The sequence below is a fragment of the Bradysia coprophila genome, chromosome X, assembly GCF_014529535.1.
Source record: "Bradysia coprophila strain Holo2 chromosome X, BU_Bcop_v1, whole genome shotgun sequence".
NCBI lineage: Eukaryota > Metazoa > Arthropoda > Insecta > Diptera > Sciaridae > Bradysia > Bradysia coprophila.
This window is the reverse complement of record NC_050737.1, coordinates 4,795,762-4,815,128: the sequence shown is the minus strand read 5'-3', so window position 1 is coordinate 4,815,128 and position 19,367 is coordinate 4,795,762. Positions and strand designations below refer to the sequence as shown.

The 19,367-nt window shown below is 35.9% G+C and overlaps 1 protein-coding gene across 2 annotated transcripts; it reads right to left on the bottom strand.

Moving 5' to 3' along the window:
- Nucleotides 1-11,198: 11,198 nt before the first annotated feature.
- LOC119084814 (ubiquitin carboxyl-terminal hydrolase 16) lies at nt 11,199-16,439 on the bottom strand. Of its 2 annotated transcripts, XM_037194901.1 has the most exons (7): nt 16,298-16,418; nt 16,111-16,215; nt 15,223-15,560; nt 14,740-15,140; nt 13,739-13,993; nt 13,002-13,678; nt 11,199-12,935 (listed from the first exon to the last, which is right to left on the bottom strand). In XM_037194901.1, exons 3-7 carry the CDS (start codon nt 15,538-15,540, stop codon nt 11,869-11,871), a joined length of 2,718 nt encoding a protein of 905 aa, XP_037050796.1. In that variant the 5' UTR covers nt 15,541-15,560; nt 16,111-16,215; nt 16,298-16,418; the 3' UTR covers nt 11,199-11,868. The 2 variants fall into 2 exon arrangements, with proteins under 2 accessions (XP_037050796.1, XP_037050786.1); XM_037194891.1 differs by lacking the exon at nt 16,111-16,215 and having other exon boundaries at nt 16,298-16,439.
- Nucleotides 16,440-19,367: the final 2,928 nt, after the last annotated feature.

The window sequence follows — 19,367 nt, the reverse complement described above, 5'->3', positions numbered from 1 at the left end:
TTACAAATGCAGACCAAACGATTTTAACACGATTTTCGTCATTCAAAAAGTGATCAACTTCGACTATTCCCTGAAGGTGACAATATGTGTCTCATAGAGTCATCAGAAATTATATCTATTAGACCACGATTCACACTTATTTCCTGCTTGACCTTGAACGATGTCTAATACTGTATGTCACTGACCCAGGCACACAAATATTACAGTTTTTAATTGTACCGATTCATCACTACAAATCGAAAGTTTTTCTTTTTGTTTTAGATCATTTTGGTATTGTTCAAAGTTTGGTTTTCCCCAATTTTTGTCCACCTTTTGCCTTCACTTACTGCTGTAGAAATGTTAGAGACAACGATTTTATTTCATGAGGCTCTTTTGAAATTCTTTGGTTATTGATGAAAATGTGGATAAAGAGATCTGTTTTGCTGCGATTGGCGAGCAGGAAGGTTTGGGTTACTTAGAAAAGACCATAAGGAGAATGTTTGAGGTGTATCAATGCAAGTTCCAACGTGTTGATGATTTTTATATTTGACAAGGAAAATTAACAAACCCCTCAAGGGGAAAATTGGCTCCCAAACCCAAAAAACGAACAAAAAATTCTTGATTTTTCGAAAGTCTACTGTTACTGTAGGGTAATTCTAATTAGGTACATAAAGGGGTCGTAAAGTGACATACTGATGTGAAAAATAGATTTATGATAGTGGAAATAACTGTTTTGAACACTGTTTTGAACGTTCAATAAATTGTCAGGAAGGTGTTTGGTTTACCATAGAAAGATAAAAAATGGGTTCTGGAGATAAAACATTGTTATTAAAAAAGTTGAGATAATAATTTCAGAAAAGGAGATGAAATAGGAAAGTGACAGCCCTCGAAATACATGTGCAAGTAGAAGATTTTATAAGAAAATGTTAGTCGCCTTTCATGATTCTTTATGGTTCGAGTGCAAACCTTAAAAGAAATTTAGATTCATTGAGTTTTACTTTTTCAAATTTTATTCAAAAATAATTACAGACTCATAGGCCTTGTCCACCACCGAAAATCAGGTAATCGATAAAAACTTATTTCCCGAGGTCTTCGTGTGTAATAGTATTTTTCATGACTAGGGATAAAAAGATGAAAAGTAGTTCGTGTGAATTTTGTTGATCCGAGGCGAAGCCGATGTCAATATACACACGAAAACGAGACTTTTAGTTTGCTGAGGGCGTCGAAACTAGTGCTTGAAACATGAAAAGTACGGTTTTCGACCAAATATCTTATGTTTGGAACTTTGCATTTTGACTTATGTGATATCAGATAGCTACAAATGCAGCGATTTTTATGTCAGGGTCTAATATTTGGGATTATGTAAATCTCTAAAAATCAATGTGCCACCTGCCAACAATTACGCAAAATTGCCGGAAGGAAGAATCCCCACCTTAGATAATTTACTTTCACAATATTGAGCTCTGGAATCAGTCAAAAGAAAACGAAAGCTATTTGTTTAAAGTTCCTCTTAGTGTAAAATGAAAAATCTTTTACTTCATTAGTTCTAACAAAGCTTTTGATTTTGATCAAATTACTTCACTGCTATAGTAATGTACTATTACTTCTGTAGTTTAACTATAGTTTTCCCTATACAAGATAATGCGGGACGGAGCAAAACGTAACGTTTATTTTTGCCGACTACGGCATAAGTAAGTATTGGTCATATTTTGGTTGGATGGCGGATTTAATTCAATGGTTAAGCACAAGTGGTTTTTGTAAAGATTCTCCACTGAACGAATTTAAAATATGAACGGAAAACGGAAGACGATATGAATCAATTCTTTGATGTATTCCATCAATTCCATATTAAGTTGTAAAGTTGTATTTATAATATCTTTATTGAAACGTTAACGATAAGCCAAACCTGTTTGTACATGCTTAATTAAAATTGTAAACCCTCTCTATCAATCCATCCATCTATCTACTTCAATTGTTTTCTTAGCATTTCTGTTGTAAAGGATAACCTTTGAACCAAAAAAAAGGATAAAATGTCATCCAGCCTTTTTTCCTTTTTTCAAAATAACTGATATTTGTGAAAGTGAAGCTTAAAGTACGTTCAATCTCAATCGAAAACGTAAAAGTTCGTAGCCAGCATAATTTGCCAGTCATTGTTTAGTGCATCAGTTAAGTACTTCAACTTGAGCGATTTTGTTGGTATACATAAATGTTCGGCCTCAACAAGTCTTTAAATGTCGTGCTTTCCTTCCTCATTTGACAAACAGCGAGAAGCGTCGTATTCAAAGGATGTTAACTTCTTAAATTACACCTAAATGGCATATACGTTGATGATTCTTTTTGTATAAACGTAAGTATCAGAAACCATAATACATATTATAAACACACGGTATAGCATATAAAGTTTAAGATACAAGCTGATACATCGGTTGTATACTGTTGAATTAACGTTGTCGGCGAACTCTTTTGATCTTTCTTCTTCTTTTCATTTTTTTTTGTTTTTGTTTTTGAAATGCGCTTCTTCCACCAGAAAAAAAATCACATTATGATGCCCAAGTGAAGTACAAACACACGGTGTGTGTGTGAATATGCTTTCAGAGAATTATTAGACCTCAAATATTGAGTTAAATTAACACCTTAATATTAACAGTCAATGTGGGTGTTTTATGTTCAGGTAAATTTCTGTGAGATCGTGAGTTACAATGGTTACAATATGAAAATATACAGAAATTTCGGGTAATTTAGATAATATTGTGTGAAATAACTGTTGTAGCTTAAATAAAAGGAATCAATTAAACAGCAAACAAACACGAATTCATTATGATGAACATTGGGTGTAAGTGTACAACAATATTAGTCTTGATTAGTGTGGGTTCGAGTTTCTACCGCCTATTAAAACAAGTAATTTAATTAATTGTCTCATACGGCGCTATTGATCAGTGAGGTGCTGAGAACTAAAACTTCGTGAATCTGCAAAAACTGTCGTACAACTCAAAAGACTGATGAGTTTATGGAAGTCTGATAAGAACATTGATACGCCCTTCTCAGTATATCGTTTTAAACTTGATAATTTAACTCGTTAAAAAAAGGCAAGCCTATCACAAACCTATCTGTTATTTTGTTTGTTTAAATATCCGCTTAGTGTTTCAATCATCATTTTTGTTTGGAAACACATTTCGCTAGACAAGATATCAGTCGGAAGGGCTTGTAGCTTATTTTTGTCGACGTTGTTGATTACAGATCATTTCTAAAAAGAACAGTAATCTCAGTGTTGATCCTACTGTACTGGGATGTTCTCGGATTCGATACATTTCATGATAATTCTATTTTTGTTATACTGAAGGCAGAACAGATCGATAATTGACAATTTTCGAAGAGATGTACTTAAGTTTAGCGAAACAATTTAATGAGACATCAAAGGTGCTCATGCCGTGCTTGTTCAATGTACACGCATAAGCTTCCTTCATTAATCATATTATCCTCAAAATGATTTTCAAATTGCAAGAACTAGAGGACCGGTTCTTATTTTTTAAATGCATCCCAATCCGAGCTTTGGTCGAAACAGAATAATACTGGTTCCTCAGATATTCTGAGTCTTCCAACTTCTAAATATCAATTTTCTTATGTCTTGCAAAATTAATTCAATCATCTTGTTGTCGATGTGAGGGTCTTTCTTTCAATACGTTCAACGTCCACATATCTCGTCGTTTTCGGCCTTTTGCAAAAAAAAGTGTTTGAGCTAATTTTGAAACAACTGAATTTACAACTGTAAAACACTGTAAAAGAAAAACACAATTTCATACAAAATAGTACTCTATTAAGCAGCCCTGAACACGTTTGCTTGAGGTGCGTTGGTTCAGGGTAAAATTATGAAGAGCAAACGTTTTCTGTGGCAGTACTACGAAACAGACAGACAATAACAACAGTTTTTATTCAATGCGTCACAGCAACGCATTTCTAGCATGAGTGGTAGAGTTCTGAACCGGGACAGTGTATCGAACAAATTTTGTCACTGTAAAAATCTCTGGAAAAAAATTTCACACAAAATAGTACTCCATTTGGCAGCTGTCACTCGAAGCACTTTTGCTTGAAGTGCGTTGGTCACAGAAACATGAGTTGTACTTTAAATTGAGTACTGAAACTGGGCAGAGTATCAAACAAATTTTTACACTGTAAAAATATCTGGAATAATTTTCATACAAAGTAGTAATCTATTTGACAGCTGTCACTGCGATCACTCATGCTTGCAGTGCGTTGATCACAGGTAATTTCGTTTTTAGAAAAACTATCGAAAATTTCGATGTTCCATCTATGTTAGAATTTCCTCGTATTAGGACACATCATACGAATTTGATCGTGAGGGGTATTCGCCCCCAGCAGCCATACTATACTCTTCAAGTCTGTTCATTGTCTTCTGAAGAAAATGTTTCACTTGCAATAAAACGTGAAGAGATGCTGCTTATGTATACAATAACAAAAATACTCTTCATGAAACATTTCAAAATGTTTTCGATAATTTTTTTTAATAATAAAATTCATATAAAAAACGTATCAATTAAATCGCAACCGGCAAAATAAACGAAACATAAAAATTGCATTTAACCTTTATCTTTTGTTTAATTCAGAAAAAAAAGGAAGGAAAATATTGAGAAACATTTCGATCACCAAGCGCAAAAAAAAACATTTTTATAAACAAAAACTTTTTTTTTGAAAAATGATTGATAAAAACGGCAGACAAATTTAAACAATTTGTTTAATTATGTTAGATTTTAATCTTTTTATGTTTTTTTTTTATAAAATGTATGGAAGTACATAAATGTTGATTGCATTTTGATTCTCCTTTGATGTTTAGCTGGCAAAATGCCGGCTCGCAGTGGCAGTTTTAATTAACTTAATTGCTTTCAATCTATATAAATCTATATATAATGTTCGTATATAATATGGGTATAGGTGTATATATTATGCTTGTGTTGGCTGGATCCGTTTTAAAACGTTGGTATGCTTCATCAATAAAAACTAATCGTTGGATTTGATATATACAAAATTAATACCAACGCTACTATAAATAAGTATCAAAGATCTGAAGCTGAATATAAAACGAGGGGATTGTCACTTTCGTCAATTGTGTACCCACCAAGTATAAATTCCATTTTATATAATAACTAGGTGAAGTAAAAGGAAATCAGAGCGACATACATTAAAAAAGCTTCACATTTTGCGAGTTTAATGCCAGGGTCTAATATTTGGGATTATGTAAATCTCTAAAAATCAATGTGCCAACTGCCAACAATTACGCAAAATTGCCGGAAGGAAGAATCCCCACCTTAGGTAATTTATTTTCAAAATATTGAGCCCAGGAATCAGTCAATTGAAAACGAAAGCCTATTTGTTTAAAGTTCCGCTTAGTGTAAAATGAAAAATCTTTTACTTCATTAGTTCTAACATAGCTTTTGATTTTATAGGAGAACTGTAGTCAGACCTTCTTGTTTATTTTTGTTGTCGTTGTCGATAGTAGAAGAGTTTCTGAAACGTTAAGCACATTACTAGCCCCTCAATACAAAATTATTGCGGTAGATAAAGAACTGGAATGAGAAGAATAAATGGCTGGCTCAACAATTCAGATAACGTACTTTTTTCTTTTATTTTGGTTAAATTATTTTATTAAATGGATTTCAGGAAAAAAAAACATTTTAAAATTTATATTGATAAGCTCAAGATTTTATCGACGTCTCGATCGAAGTAAACTGCATTAATTAGGTATAAGCTTTAACTAAACAACAAATTGATTGCTAATGATCAATTGGAGTGGAGACAATTTTTTTCCGGTTGAGTTAATTTGGAAGCATACCAAAAAGGCATGAAAATTAAAATTTCCGATCGACATGCTCTGCACATAAATTGTGTTGATGAATAGTTCTTGGAATATACATTTACCTTAAAATGTTAGAATGTTGAGTACATGGGGAAATGGCTATGTAAATCACCATTAAACAATTGGAGTTGATTTAATCTTTCACAGACGGGAATCGTTTCTGCAGTTTTACTATTGGGTCTATTACTTCATTTGTTAGTCAAATACTAAAATTTTAAGATTTTTAATTGTGTGTTAAAGAAACCTACCTCAATTGGGTAGCACCTTTATTGTTTTTAATAATTCTTCTTCTCTCACGTATTTCAAATATCTTACCTTATTTTGTTAACATGCTTTTTGATATATATCATTAGGAAGAGCTTGTCATTTATTACATAGTCGTCCGTAACAGGTATAGTTACGGACATAAGCCAGTTTAAATGAATTCAGGGCATGACCTCTACTCTATTAACTTGAAAGTCTACAAATGTTGCTCATAGTTAGTTCTATACATCTTGGCTTTGTATTGAAAATAATGAAAAGTTAAAGCAAGTGTCAGCCGCAAATATACAACTCCAACAACATTTCTAAGCTTTTTCTTCGTATCAAAGTTAATTTTCGCAAAAAAAAAAATCACGTTGTAAGAGCAACACGACAATAAATTTAAATTTCCACGCGTTGCGTACTGACAACTTAAGTAGAAGACATATGTGAGGATCGGACATCTACATAACAATTTATTTAAGAAATCGATTTTTAAAAAAACGTGTAGAATCAATGAATAATCAAAACCTTGAGATCAGCTTAACAAAGTAGCTAGAAACCGAATATCCATATCCATAAACACAAAAGCGATTATTTATCGGCATGAATAACCAAAATTTTGAATAATTTTGTCCGAATGTAATATAGCCGAGAAACCAAAAAGAAGAAATGAAACTCCCTCTAATTCGTACCTCAAGTGAATTGTGTTTTATCTTTTCGGTTTCTTAATCGAAAAGGAAAGAAAAAAAAAACTTTACGATACATAAAGAGTCAATTAATTATTCTTTAGAGATAAGACTAATAACAAGCGTTCTTGGAGAACTAAAAACGATTTTATCAGTCTAATGGTAAAATGTTAAAGTGGGAAAATTTTTCGAACAACTTGACTAATTGGAGTCCAGGGATTTATTTCTATAATAAACTGCAAGTGCAAAAAAAACTCATCTAATTTTTGGTTTTAAATGGAAATTTGTTTGGCAATCACTAAGTGTGTGCAATGATTCATATAACGTTAGCGTCCCGCTTATTAAAGACTTGACTTAAGCGGTCCTACTATCAAAATTGAAAGAAAATTTTCCAACGAATACGTAAACTCACCTAACAGTCATTCTTGGTTTCCTAAAAAAATGCACACTGCACTTTATCATACCGTATCATATACGAGTTCTTATTCTTATTTGTACTTATTATTGATTCGTTTCGATCGGATGAAAAACATAATCTTCAATGAAGAATGGATGAAGTTTTTTTTATTTTTTCCTTAGCAAGATTATTTCTCTGAAATAATTATGTACGGTGTCGGTAATGATATGTGTGTTATAAGCAAGCAGAGGTGTACAACATTTCGAGATCCGGGAACTTGCATATTAGTTTACCGAAAGCACCTGACAGGGTAATAGAGATTTTATTACCACGTCAAATAGAGTATAGTATTTTGATACCAATAATACCCTTAGCAGCTTTAATGGTAATTTTACAGTGATATGAAGAATAAAAAGGTGTGGAAACATATTGGATTAGATTAAGGCAATACTCTTTTATATTACCCGTGCTTTGGTTTACCGAATCTCATTTACAGGGAGTTGGAATTGATTGACACAATTTACGAAACTTTTCGGTAAAATTTGGTACAGTTAACCCCAATCAAATTTATGACGAAATTGGCATCAGCTGGTCCACCCATAAAACCTCACTGCCTTATGCGTGTTTATACGAGGTTAATAGTCATATACGAGTGTGGTAGTGATAAAACACGTATTAAGATAGTGAGGTTGTATGAGTAGACCAGCTGCAAAGCACAAATTTGGTTGGAGTTAACTGTAAATAAAATTTCCAATTTGGACCAATTCACAAATCTATCACAAATGGCCGCATTCCATGACCGATCCCGTGGAAATTTTGTTTTGAAATAGCTCAAAATTTGTAACGTTATTCTCGAAGCAACCTTAATGGAACTGCATCTAATCTAGTAGTGGTTTCGACACCCCGGATAGGTTATGGATTAAACAAGGAATTTTTCAACTATGTGAAAGCAGAATTCGCGCACTAATTCCCGGTACCAAAATTAAGTTGATGGCAGTGCCAAAAAATATCTGTAACCAACGCACTTCAAGAGTACTATTTTGTATGATGAATTTTTCCAGATTTTTTTACAGTGCCAAAATGTGTTTGATACACTGTCCCGTTTCAGTGCTCTGTCATTCCGTACCTGCTTACAAACATTATCTTTTGACTAGTAGGTTTGCACGACGAGCCGAATGCGACAAGTTTTCTGTACATTTTTGATAACAACCTCATTATCAGCATCGAATAATTGTAGAATATTTTAGTATGCTGACAATGATTTCGTTACTACAAAAAAAAAATGTTGACAACGTCTGTACCGCTATATTTTGGTTTTAAGACCATTTGCTTTACCTTTAAACGTACATCACATGGGCACATCACAACAAAAGCCGACATTTATGCTGAGTATAATATACCTGCACTAATAATGAATTAACAGCAACAGCATTCTTCTCGTCATCGTCAGCCACATTCACCGTGCCAAGGGTATTTTTCTTATGATAAAATTGCATTAAGTATCCCATAAGTGTAAAACGAAAATATATATATTTTATAACTGAAAGAACGAAAAATGAAACGAGCAATATAGAGCTTCGTACTATAACATTTTGATCCTCATAATATTTTCCATGCATATACGCTGTAATATTTGAATGCATACGAGTGAGCATGCACGATGAAGACAATCGAGGTAAATGAATGAATGAATGAATGAAACAACAAAAGATTTTTTTTTTTGTTGTATGACCATCGAGTAGTTTTAAGGTTTTTTTTTTCTCTTCTTGATTTCACAGTATCGGGTTTCATCAAACCGTATCTACCATATCGAATGCATAAAAATTAGTTTTAATTTCTTGATTCTACACGGTTAAATGATGAAAGCAAAACGGTGTCCATCTTTTTGTGTTGCCTTCTTTTTGTTGTTGGTGCAGTCGCTCTTTGGTGAAACATTATTCCGATTCAGGTACTCTGTAAGCACCTTTTACTTAATAAAATTTTTTACATGGGACAATTTATAGAGTTCTCCAACAAAATTGATGCATATTGCACACACCGCATGAGCAGTTTCATCCTAATAAAGAGCAGACTATACCACAAGAGAAAGCTTCTATTAAAATTTCGCGATCGTAATTTTTAAACATTGCGCAAATTGGTGACCCCGACAGACTAATCATTATTCTTCACTCTCGTTAGGCAATTTTTTTTAAATACATGGTTCATGAAGATCAATTAAGGGAATATAGTCAGACCCGGACTGGCCATACTGGTCGTTCGGGCGATTCCCGAAGGGCCTTTTGCCTTAGTCGGGCGAAGTCCAGACAGGGCTTTTTATTAACCATTTATTGTTCAAACAAATGAAGCCCCTTTTAGGGAACACAGGCAAAATCTTTAATTTCCAATCAAAAAATTTTCCACTGAGGCCTTTCTGTTAGTTTTTTCGATTTACAATCGAAATTCTTCTACTAAGGCCTTTCTCTTAATTTTTCGTTGTTTTCCAATCAAAATTTTCCTACTGAGGCCTTTCTGTTAATTTTGATTGGAAATGGAAAAAAAAAATTAACAGAAAGGCCTCTCCGGATCAAAATTTGTATTCTTTCAATAGCAAGCGAAGTGAGCGACTTTTTTTAAATAAATTTTTCGTTAGTTACACATTTTTATATTACACTCGAAAAATTTTCCCTGAGTTATTTCCCCAATCTTTTTTTCCTTTTAAAGTTTTGCACCGCCAAATCGCTACGCCCTAGGCAAAAATGTCCCAATTGTCCGTGTGGCGTGGCGGAACTCTGTGATTGACTTACACTGTGTAAGTTACACAATATTAATCAGTCATACGAATCGAGGGCCTAATTGGGAAAAGTCGCCCGAACCTTTTGACTTTTTCCCCGAAGGGCTTTTTTGAGCCAGTCCGAGCCTGAAGAATCATATTCAATACCTCTATGTCTGATTCTTATAAGTGATCTCTAATTGCGAGCTATTATTGTCGATCATACCAGATTTACTTGTGAAAAAAATCAAATTCTCAATATGAAGTAATACGATAACGTCGATAGGGAATAAAGATATTTTCTGGTATTTCTAAATTTTCTTAGAATTCCACTAATTTTAAGCAAATTGTAAAACTTAGGGCCCAGTCTACGTTGTCGAACATGATAGGTTATACTTACGGCGATGTTGATGGCTCGACTTGTCAGATATTATAGATGTCTTTTTGTGACGGTTAGTGCATAACTCTCCTCAACTAATAAAGTTACAGATTCTTCTTCTTCATTAATCTGTTGAAAATACTTAGATCAAAATAAGTAACAGAGGATATGATGTGCCTGGCGTCTGTCCATTTTTCTTGATGGTGCCACATTTGAAGTCAGACAACTAATGTAATCCTATTGTCCCTTTCGTATAGAACAGACGAAGAACTGGTTCTATCTGTAGCTCTTATCACTAAAGCTTCCAAATTTGACACTTGTCCTGAGAATAACTTCGCTGCCATTACAATTTCATTTTGACCTAGGACGAAAAACTAAAGTAACAGGCAGTACTGTAGTCTTGCAACGACCCTAATGTTGACAGAATAATGAAGCAGATTTTAATTGTTGCACAGTTACTCCATTACGCAACTGACTGAAGCCAATAACCTTCAGAGTATGTAACTTCTGCACATAAAGCAAGTGTCAGATCATGGACGAATGCCTTTATGGGATTTGCCCATGTCCGTAGACTCTAGGCCATACATACACCCATGCCACGATAAGCTAAAATTCAGCAAAACAGCGAATTTTCAATTGTGACGCCAACTTGTAGGACGCAGCTGAATGGAGCACAAATGGTTTTCAAACAGATTGTGTCGATTAAATTTTCTAAAATTGGAAGAAAGGTGGGCAGTAGACTCATTGCCGTCGCAAATAGGATGATAGTAAAGATACAAATGGTAATAGTCATAAAGGAAGTAATAAATGTCATGGTATGGTAACAGTTCCTCTCAAACAACTCGCTTCCGACACCAAAAAAAGTCGACAAAGAGGTAATTATTGACACAAAAAAGTTCAACTTTTTGGTTATTTTATTTGATTTTAATCAATTTGCAATTACAATTCGATATATTTATAGTACACGCTACCCTAAATAGCAATTTTTCTTTCCATTTCTTTTACTCAAATTTGAAACAAATATTTTACGCAATTTTACAATGACCAAACCGAACTGCATAAAATGTTTACTTAAACGACACTACCGCATGGAAGACAAAAAAAAATTGTGGCCGCCATGGGTTAAAAAAACAAAATAAAAATAAAAACGAACCGAAGAAGGTAAATTGTCGTCGAGCCCTCTCTCTCTCTCTCTCTCTCTTATCGATTATCACAACTCAATCCAAATACTTTGTCGTCTCTTGAATTGTATCTACGTTAAGGTTTACATCAGTCGATAACCTTTTTGCTGAAAATAATTTTCTAATTTTTTTCTTTAATTTGCTCGTTTCATTTACGACCTTAGAACATTTTTCATGTTGAAGTGTTATACCCATGCATTGGATTGAGTGGCATGATAGCCGAAATTATTTATGTACATCGACGATTTGCATGAGTTGAGTATACGTACGGTTTAGAACTGGGTGAATTGTGAGCGGGAGCGAAGGTATTTCTTAGAACTTTCGGAACGGTACGGTATATTCAAAAACAAAGTGGAACAGAGTGCAATCCAAATATCCATGCACTTTAGTAAATTCGTTCGTAGAATAGCAAATAGGCTTGAGCATTCAACACACGATCCTCGGATGCTTCTTGTACATGACTATCAGAAACATAGTACCATTTGCCCGGCGGTGGCGCAACATCATCCGGATCATCCGTACCGCCCACAGCTCCTTCGCACTGGTCAAACGATGAAGCAGACGATACGGAATCATCGCTGTCATCATGGTCGTAATGACGAGCATGATTGTTACGGCTCTTGCTTTCATTCCGTTCCACTTTTTCCGTTTGCTCTTCGCTCTTCTGTTGCATTTCGGCTTTGCATCCTTGCGGAAGGAATTGCCAACGCGGATCGTCTGGGGTCAATTTGGCTCGCACTTTTACATATGCCGTGTAGTGACCACCATGCATACCGCCCGAATGTTCAACGATGCCGTACAACGAATATAGCAACTTTTTCTGCGTCCGCTTAACGTTTGGCAACGTTTTCACTTTGACCGCACAGAATGGCGCTAGATCGAGAACGAATGGAAATGTGACGGTTTTCTGCAACTTTCGGAACATGTAGCGCGGATAGACTTGAAACCGCTTTAAATGCAATATGAGCACGGCTGGCGGACTAGAAATTAGAAATTGTTTCGTTGCGTTTGTGTTGTATGTTTTGCCACCCTTGCCATTGAACAATTCGGTGCATTTGTCACAGCCAACCTTATTGTTACCGCTCATCAATTCAGTTGCAGTGAAATTGTTCAAACATGATTGTATGGAGCATTCATTGTCTTCACATGCATACCGAGGCGCTATTGTCGAACTCCATTCGAGCGCACTGTTGGTGCGGATGCGTTTGGTTCGAGTCAATTTCATTGCTTCCATTTCTTGGGTGGGCACTTCATCCAGTCGATCGGAATGTTGTCGCAACAGCTTGGCACATCCTTCGGTGCTGATGGTCGCCTCGACAACAATATTGTTGAATTCGGGCTCGGCAGACTTGGTTGCTCCAGCCGGTAGATCGGATACGAAGTCACAACGTGAAACGGGTCGTTCATCCACATCAACAGCAGACTTAGTTGGACTAGCGGCAATTCCAGAATCTGTAATGAAATTCATATTCGCGGTTAGAACGAAATCAAAAACAAAATTTCCTCGGGGTGTCGTACCATTTTCGTCGTCGTCCGAATCCTTATTGGAATTCTCGGGACATTCATCGCGTTTCTCCGGCGATGTGGGACTGTTTGCATTATTACCATTTGTGTCATACAATGGTGGAATCACGCGATTTATATTGTTTAAAGCACCGTTTTTCGGAACATCCTCAATCAGATTGTCCTCAACATCCGCATCAGATTGTTCGGCATCTTCGCACGATGATGACGAACGGTAATTATTGCTACTCGAATTTTCGTCACTCTTCGTTGCTGGATCCGAATTGGTGGACGCTTTGTTGTTGTGATGCCGTTGGGCGCGTTTCAATTTTTTGTCCCGTTCCTTTTCCTTTTTGAGTTGATGCTTGGATGGTGTTTGGACCGTTGTCGTCGGTTCCGGACTGCTTTTCCGTCGTTGCGGTGGCTTTGGAGTTTCAACGTTAATTGGAAGGGAGATGTCTAGAAAATGTTCTTGGCGCGGCGACGTATGGTAACAATCTTGGCAGACGAGAGTGGATACTAGCTTTCCTTGGAACACCTGATCGGGTATTGGTATGCGATTTTGCGCTTGTAATCCGTAGAATTTACATTTTTGCTTGATTTCGTCGGGACAATCATTGACATTGACTTCTTTACGTCGCCAGCCAATGACTTCTAGAATGACCCTCTGATACCGTTTCAGATCGTCGGTTCTGTGAACACAATAAAGAAATTGAAACAAGTTTGCAATTGAATGGAATCGATCTCTTTACCTAACAGACTCTAAAAGATGCCTCAGCAGTTCGTGAGAATCGTGCTGATCGCCACCAGAAAATTGTGGACATTTGGTGGTCAGTGAATGAAACAGTTGGCGCGGATTGAAAACACCACCGGCTTTTTGCAGTTCGTCTAATGTGTCGGCAAGTTCAGTCGTTAATGCCGATTGGGGACCTAACTTTCCGCCAATGCTGGCCAGTGATATCGATTCGCCCTCCTTTATTTCGTGAGTTCCTCCAGGTAGTACAAATCTAAGCGATAGGACAAATAAGTTAGTTTAGCGACGTTTAGAGGTGTGCGTGTGTGTGTGTGTGTGAAAGATGATCCAAATAACTTGTTAACGGATCATCTCACTAAATTCCTTTCAAATGGCTACTTCGACGGGAAATGAGAAAGAGATGTCTAACGCAATTTTGTTTACCTCAACCGAGGATAGTAAATTAACCGTTTAAAACCGTTGGAAATTTGTTCAAAATATCTCAAGGAGCCATTTCATTTGTCGTCTTGTTTCTTTACAGTCTAGAGTCTTAGATGGAAGGACCATGGACAAACCCTTTATTTCCATTGTCTTCACCGATCTCTAGTAGGTTTTGAATTTCCTATGGAGTTCTGACATAGCAAATATTTTTAGAGCCTCTCGGGACAATTCGGTCAAGGTTTTGACTATTCAAATCTGTGCACAGTTCCTGTGACGGCGACTATAATTTCAGGAAAATCTTTCTCTGAACACACTTTAACCTAGACTCGGAATGCTAGTAATTGGGAATAAAAGGGCGACGAAAGAGCTCTCAAAGATTTCTTCAGTCTTACTAGCTGAACGCTGAAAACAATATTAGCCGACAAATCGACACTGCAGAGTGTCATCGTTCCACCACAAATTTTCAACCATCTGATTTCGACTCAAGGAAAGCTTTCATAGAATGTCCAAACTAGTTCGAATACTTTACGACGCATTTAATCACACCACAGCACAGCACGACGCATAAAATATACTTACTCTTCGCCAGGAACAACGCCTTTCAAAACCGTAAGCAAATACGGCGTTTGAGCTAGACATTGCATGACAGCATTGAAAAAGCACGTATTTCCCAAATTCGATAATCCACGAACACGCGGCAATGAATCCGCGTTAGCAACAGCGGCCGATTTCATGACGGTTGTTTGAGAAGACATGCTGGTGCCCGGTACTGCTTCCAACAGCGGACGAATGGTGTTCAGTATGTTATTCGGCACATTTTCCAGTTTCTCTTTCGTTTTGTTGAGCTCCTTTTTGACGAATTCGGAACATTCTTTGAGCTTTTTGTTTGTGTTAACGAACACTTCGGCGTCGCATTCGTAGCAGTGGATATCTAACGTTGTTGTGTTCAGTACTATTGCATGTGAATCGGAATGTGGTGTCTAGTTGTGATTTTGTGATAAAAAATTGAGATGGTCAGTGATCTGGCTGGCGTAGGCCTAATTGTCTTAAAAAGCAAGTTACCTTGTAGTGAAGAATGGCATGCTTGTTTATCGAACGACCGCACAAATGCGAGCCACAATTCAAACACAACCATAACGTTTTATCGTAAGCAAATTCGTTCTTATCATCCGTGTCCGCACTAGTTGTACCATTCGTTATTTTCGTACACTCTGAGCAAATGTCATTGACGAACACATTTTTAGTTCTAAACACTTTACGCAACTTGTTCATGTCGACCGCTTTGTTTATGTGCACACATGAACCTTGTTGCTTCTCCTCCGACGAGTCCGTGGATGAATCATTTTGTGGATCACTTTGTCGTTTCTTTTTGACCACCATTGCAGCACTTTCTCAAGCAGCTGAAAAACACGATAAATTAAAAACTTTGTTTCAATTAACAACGAAAATTGTGAGTGACTGACTGATTTGAATCAAGGAAAATCGATACGATAATGAGATAATAAACGTGTAGGACGTAACAACAACAGAACCGTAATAGAACACTGCGTTGACAGTAACAAAGACGAAATGAATGACTTTAATAAATTTTTAACGATTTTATTGCCAAATTTTCCATGTTGATTTGATTTGATTGGCGGATATTTGACACACACAAAAAAAACGAACGAACGTATCGTAACAATGAGAAATGAAGATGCAGTACAGAGAGTGTGTAACTTATCATCAGAGGAAAATAATTCTTTGTTTTTCTGAATATTTTTTGTTCAAAAAACTACGACAAAATTTAGTCGAAAATATCGTGTGTTAGCCAGTGAAAAAGTTTGGTTAGAACCGTATAAAATGTTTTCTGTACCGCAAATTCTTTTAATGTTTTGCACGAAGACAAGGGGACAAAACATTGAAATTTCAGCAAAATTTACTCGAAAATATCGAAAATATCTCACTCACCGCACCAACACCAAAAACGAATCTTTCTACACCGAATTTAGCAAGAGGTTCGACCAAAATATCGAAAATATCGTGTGTTCGCCAAACTTTTTTGGTTAGAATTGTCTGACAATCATTTTACGCGATAATTTCGTATGAGAAAGCAAAAATTTTATTACGTTGTGGAACTGAACGTAGATGCACCTACCTTTGTTTATTTATACGTTAATAGCACTTCTTAATTTGACGCTTATTGTTCTTTAATGAGTAAAGAAATTATTTGCAGCAGTAAAAATACACTCTTTAATGCGTCAAAAGTATAGGACAATGCACCTTCAATTTTTATGGCATCGATTTCGTTCACTTCAATTTTTCAAAGGTGAGGGAGCGTTTACAATGCGCTGGTAGTCACTGATTCCGAACCTTAAACACACTTTGCTGGGGGAGAGGCCCGACATAAATTTTTGTAGGGATCGTACCCACAGTATTCCATAAATAGCGTAAAGACATTCTACGCGATTCACATTGTTGTAAAAAGAGCGACTGCAGGGATATACAAAACGCCTCAAACAAAATATTTGCTCATTTTGACGTGTCCTGCTAATCTTTTTCCTGCAAGGTAGAATATAGATAGGAGACATTCGTTCAAAAAAAAAGTCTTTTGCATGCAGAGAACGTTTTAACCAAACTATTGCCATTAGGCGAAACAACGCTATTTGTATTTAAACGTCTCAGAGCAACTGGTCGAAATTAGCTTTGAAAATTTTAAACGATGACATAATATCAGAGACAGCTCCATATTATTTGCTTTCTTCATACAGTTTACCTTATTTTCCGAGCTCTATCGATGAAAAACACAAACGATACCCTCAGTCATCGTATTTGACCAGTTGGGCTTAGGCTTTTAAAAGTTACAAATAGTGCTTTCTTCACCTCACTCGGTCTGTATTTACAGTGTTTAAGCAGAGCGAGATGGAAAATCAACTCGGTGTCCGCTATCAAAAATAATACAAAAGAATCTGACACTGGTCTTCGAGATAGAACAATAGGTTGTCGTTTCGCCATCTATCTCACTCAAACACTATATGGCAGTTTCCACGCTCAGTGAGAACTTACTAAAATGTATCCGCACCACATTTTTGTTTGTTACCGGTATTTTACAGAAATTTGTAGCGGATTTTTGGTTGATACCGGTATTTGGTGTCATAAATCCTTTGTTTTTAATGTAACATAGCGCGCAAAGCGATATTTGTATACCAATTTAATGCACTTTAGGAGCGTTTTGTGCGAAAGCTTGTTGACTATCGGTATGACATTTTAAAATTTTTTACTAATGAAACGTTCGGAACGGTGATATTTTTAATTATTTTATAATTATTTCACAATCAAATTTAACTTAATACGTGATGAAAATGAAGTTTTGCCCTTCTTTTAATTTTGATACCATAAGAAAACACCTTTGCCGTCGATGCCTGCAAACAATTTTTCTCATTTTAGAAACGTTCGGAACGACGCTTGATTTCGTTGTACTTGGCAGTTTTTTCATAATACTTTACATTTTTTTTGTCTCAATATGAAGATTCATCTTTATTTATCAATTAGAAATAGTTTTTAAATCATTTCCAATGTTTAAAATATCTTTATTTTGTATTGAAAAAATACCATGCACGAAAATGTTACAAAAGAACATGCCATATATATCAAATTTCTCTTGAGTGTGCGTTACTCGGTTGGTGCATGCAACTACACAATTCTAGCTATATTAGTAGGTTGAACGATATCCCTTTTTCGATGTATACGAATCAGCGGCGCCGACTTCTAGGTGGCGTTGGGTGCTCAAGCACCCGACACCAAGATTCGTTGGGTGCGTAGCACCCAACAGATATTTGATATTTTTCTTAATTAAATAAACTAACATTATTGCCACTGTTTCTGAATTGAAACAAAAAAAGCCTTCAGACATTTTTCGAACCTTCACAAGCAATAATAATAACGTTTCTGTGTGAGTTGTCTGGAATTGTAGTTTTTGTATTAGTTTTGTCTTAGCTTGGTGTTCCACTTCAGCACTTTCCTAATGTAGAACCGAGAAGAAACGTGCAGAAATAGTCATCTAAATTACAGACGATATGTTTAAAAATAAAATCATACGAGGAATATGACAAAGGCTATGAAGAATACTTTTGTAGAAATAGTCATTTACGTCACAAGGACAAAGGTCCGAAAGTACTTTTCCATGTGACGTATTGAGTTTTTCATGCTTGCTATGGGAACCGAAAGTAGAACAATGTTTACTTTTGCCCCTCAAAATTGACATTTTTACTTTCGGTTCCCATATCAAGCATGAAAAAGAAATAGTATGTCATGACTTTTGGTCAGGGCGAGGGCGACCTGGATTGGGTACGAGTACGACTTGTAAGTATAAGCTGAAACCTGAAATGTTAACTTTTTGACTTGTTGTCAAAATGGAAGTCAACCTGAAACTACTTTCGAGCCAACCTGATTTTTTCAGGCCAGTTTCATTTTCTTTAACCGGAAGCCACACTGTTAAGATCAGGTAAATGAGATTCCGATTCAAGTTTTACTTTACCTGAACCACTCCGACCATTAGACGAAAGTTGCATAAAAAATGGAAAACATGCATACGAGCAATTTTTCTCTAATGTCGATATACATATCCAGAATAGAGATGAAAAACCGGAAATTTCAACTCAAATTTTCCACCAAAATATTATATAAAATGAAGCTAGATTGTCAAAAGAAGGCTTGAACAAAAGTAAGTGAATGTAGTTATTCCGTAATATTTTCATGAAGAAGTATGTTCTCCAAGTACGACTTAGACATTATTGACTCAATCTGGATTGCAATACGATCACTTCATTTTAGTTTTTTGGCGAACCCTATCTATTTGGACGAATGTAGACTTATTTTATGACGTTCTGCTGGAAAACTAAAGTTTTTGGTTCGGTTTAAACAGGCAATTTCTTAAAGGAAAACCTCTGTACGCACTCATGCGCCCTTTTGTTATAGTTTGTTCTTAGCTTTACATTTCTCGACTATATTATTACTACGATGGGAGAATACATATTTCTCTGTTAGATTTACAAATCACTGAGAACCAGGTCTTGCACTTTCTCTTGATATTAAATTAAGTTGCTAGATTCGCTATCGTGAAAATCACTGTACAGAGATCTCGCACCCAACAACCAAAACACAAGTCGGCGCCCCTGATACGAATGTATTATTTATTCAATTGTTGTCGCTGTACCGACAGTACCACA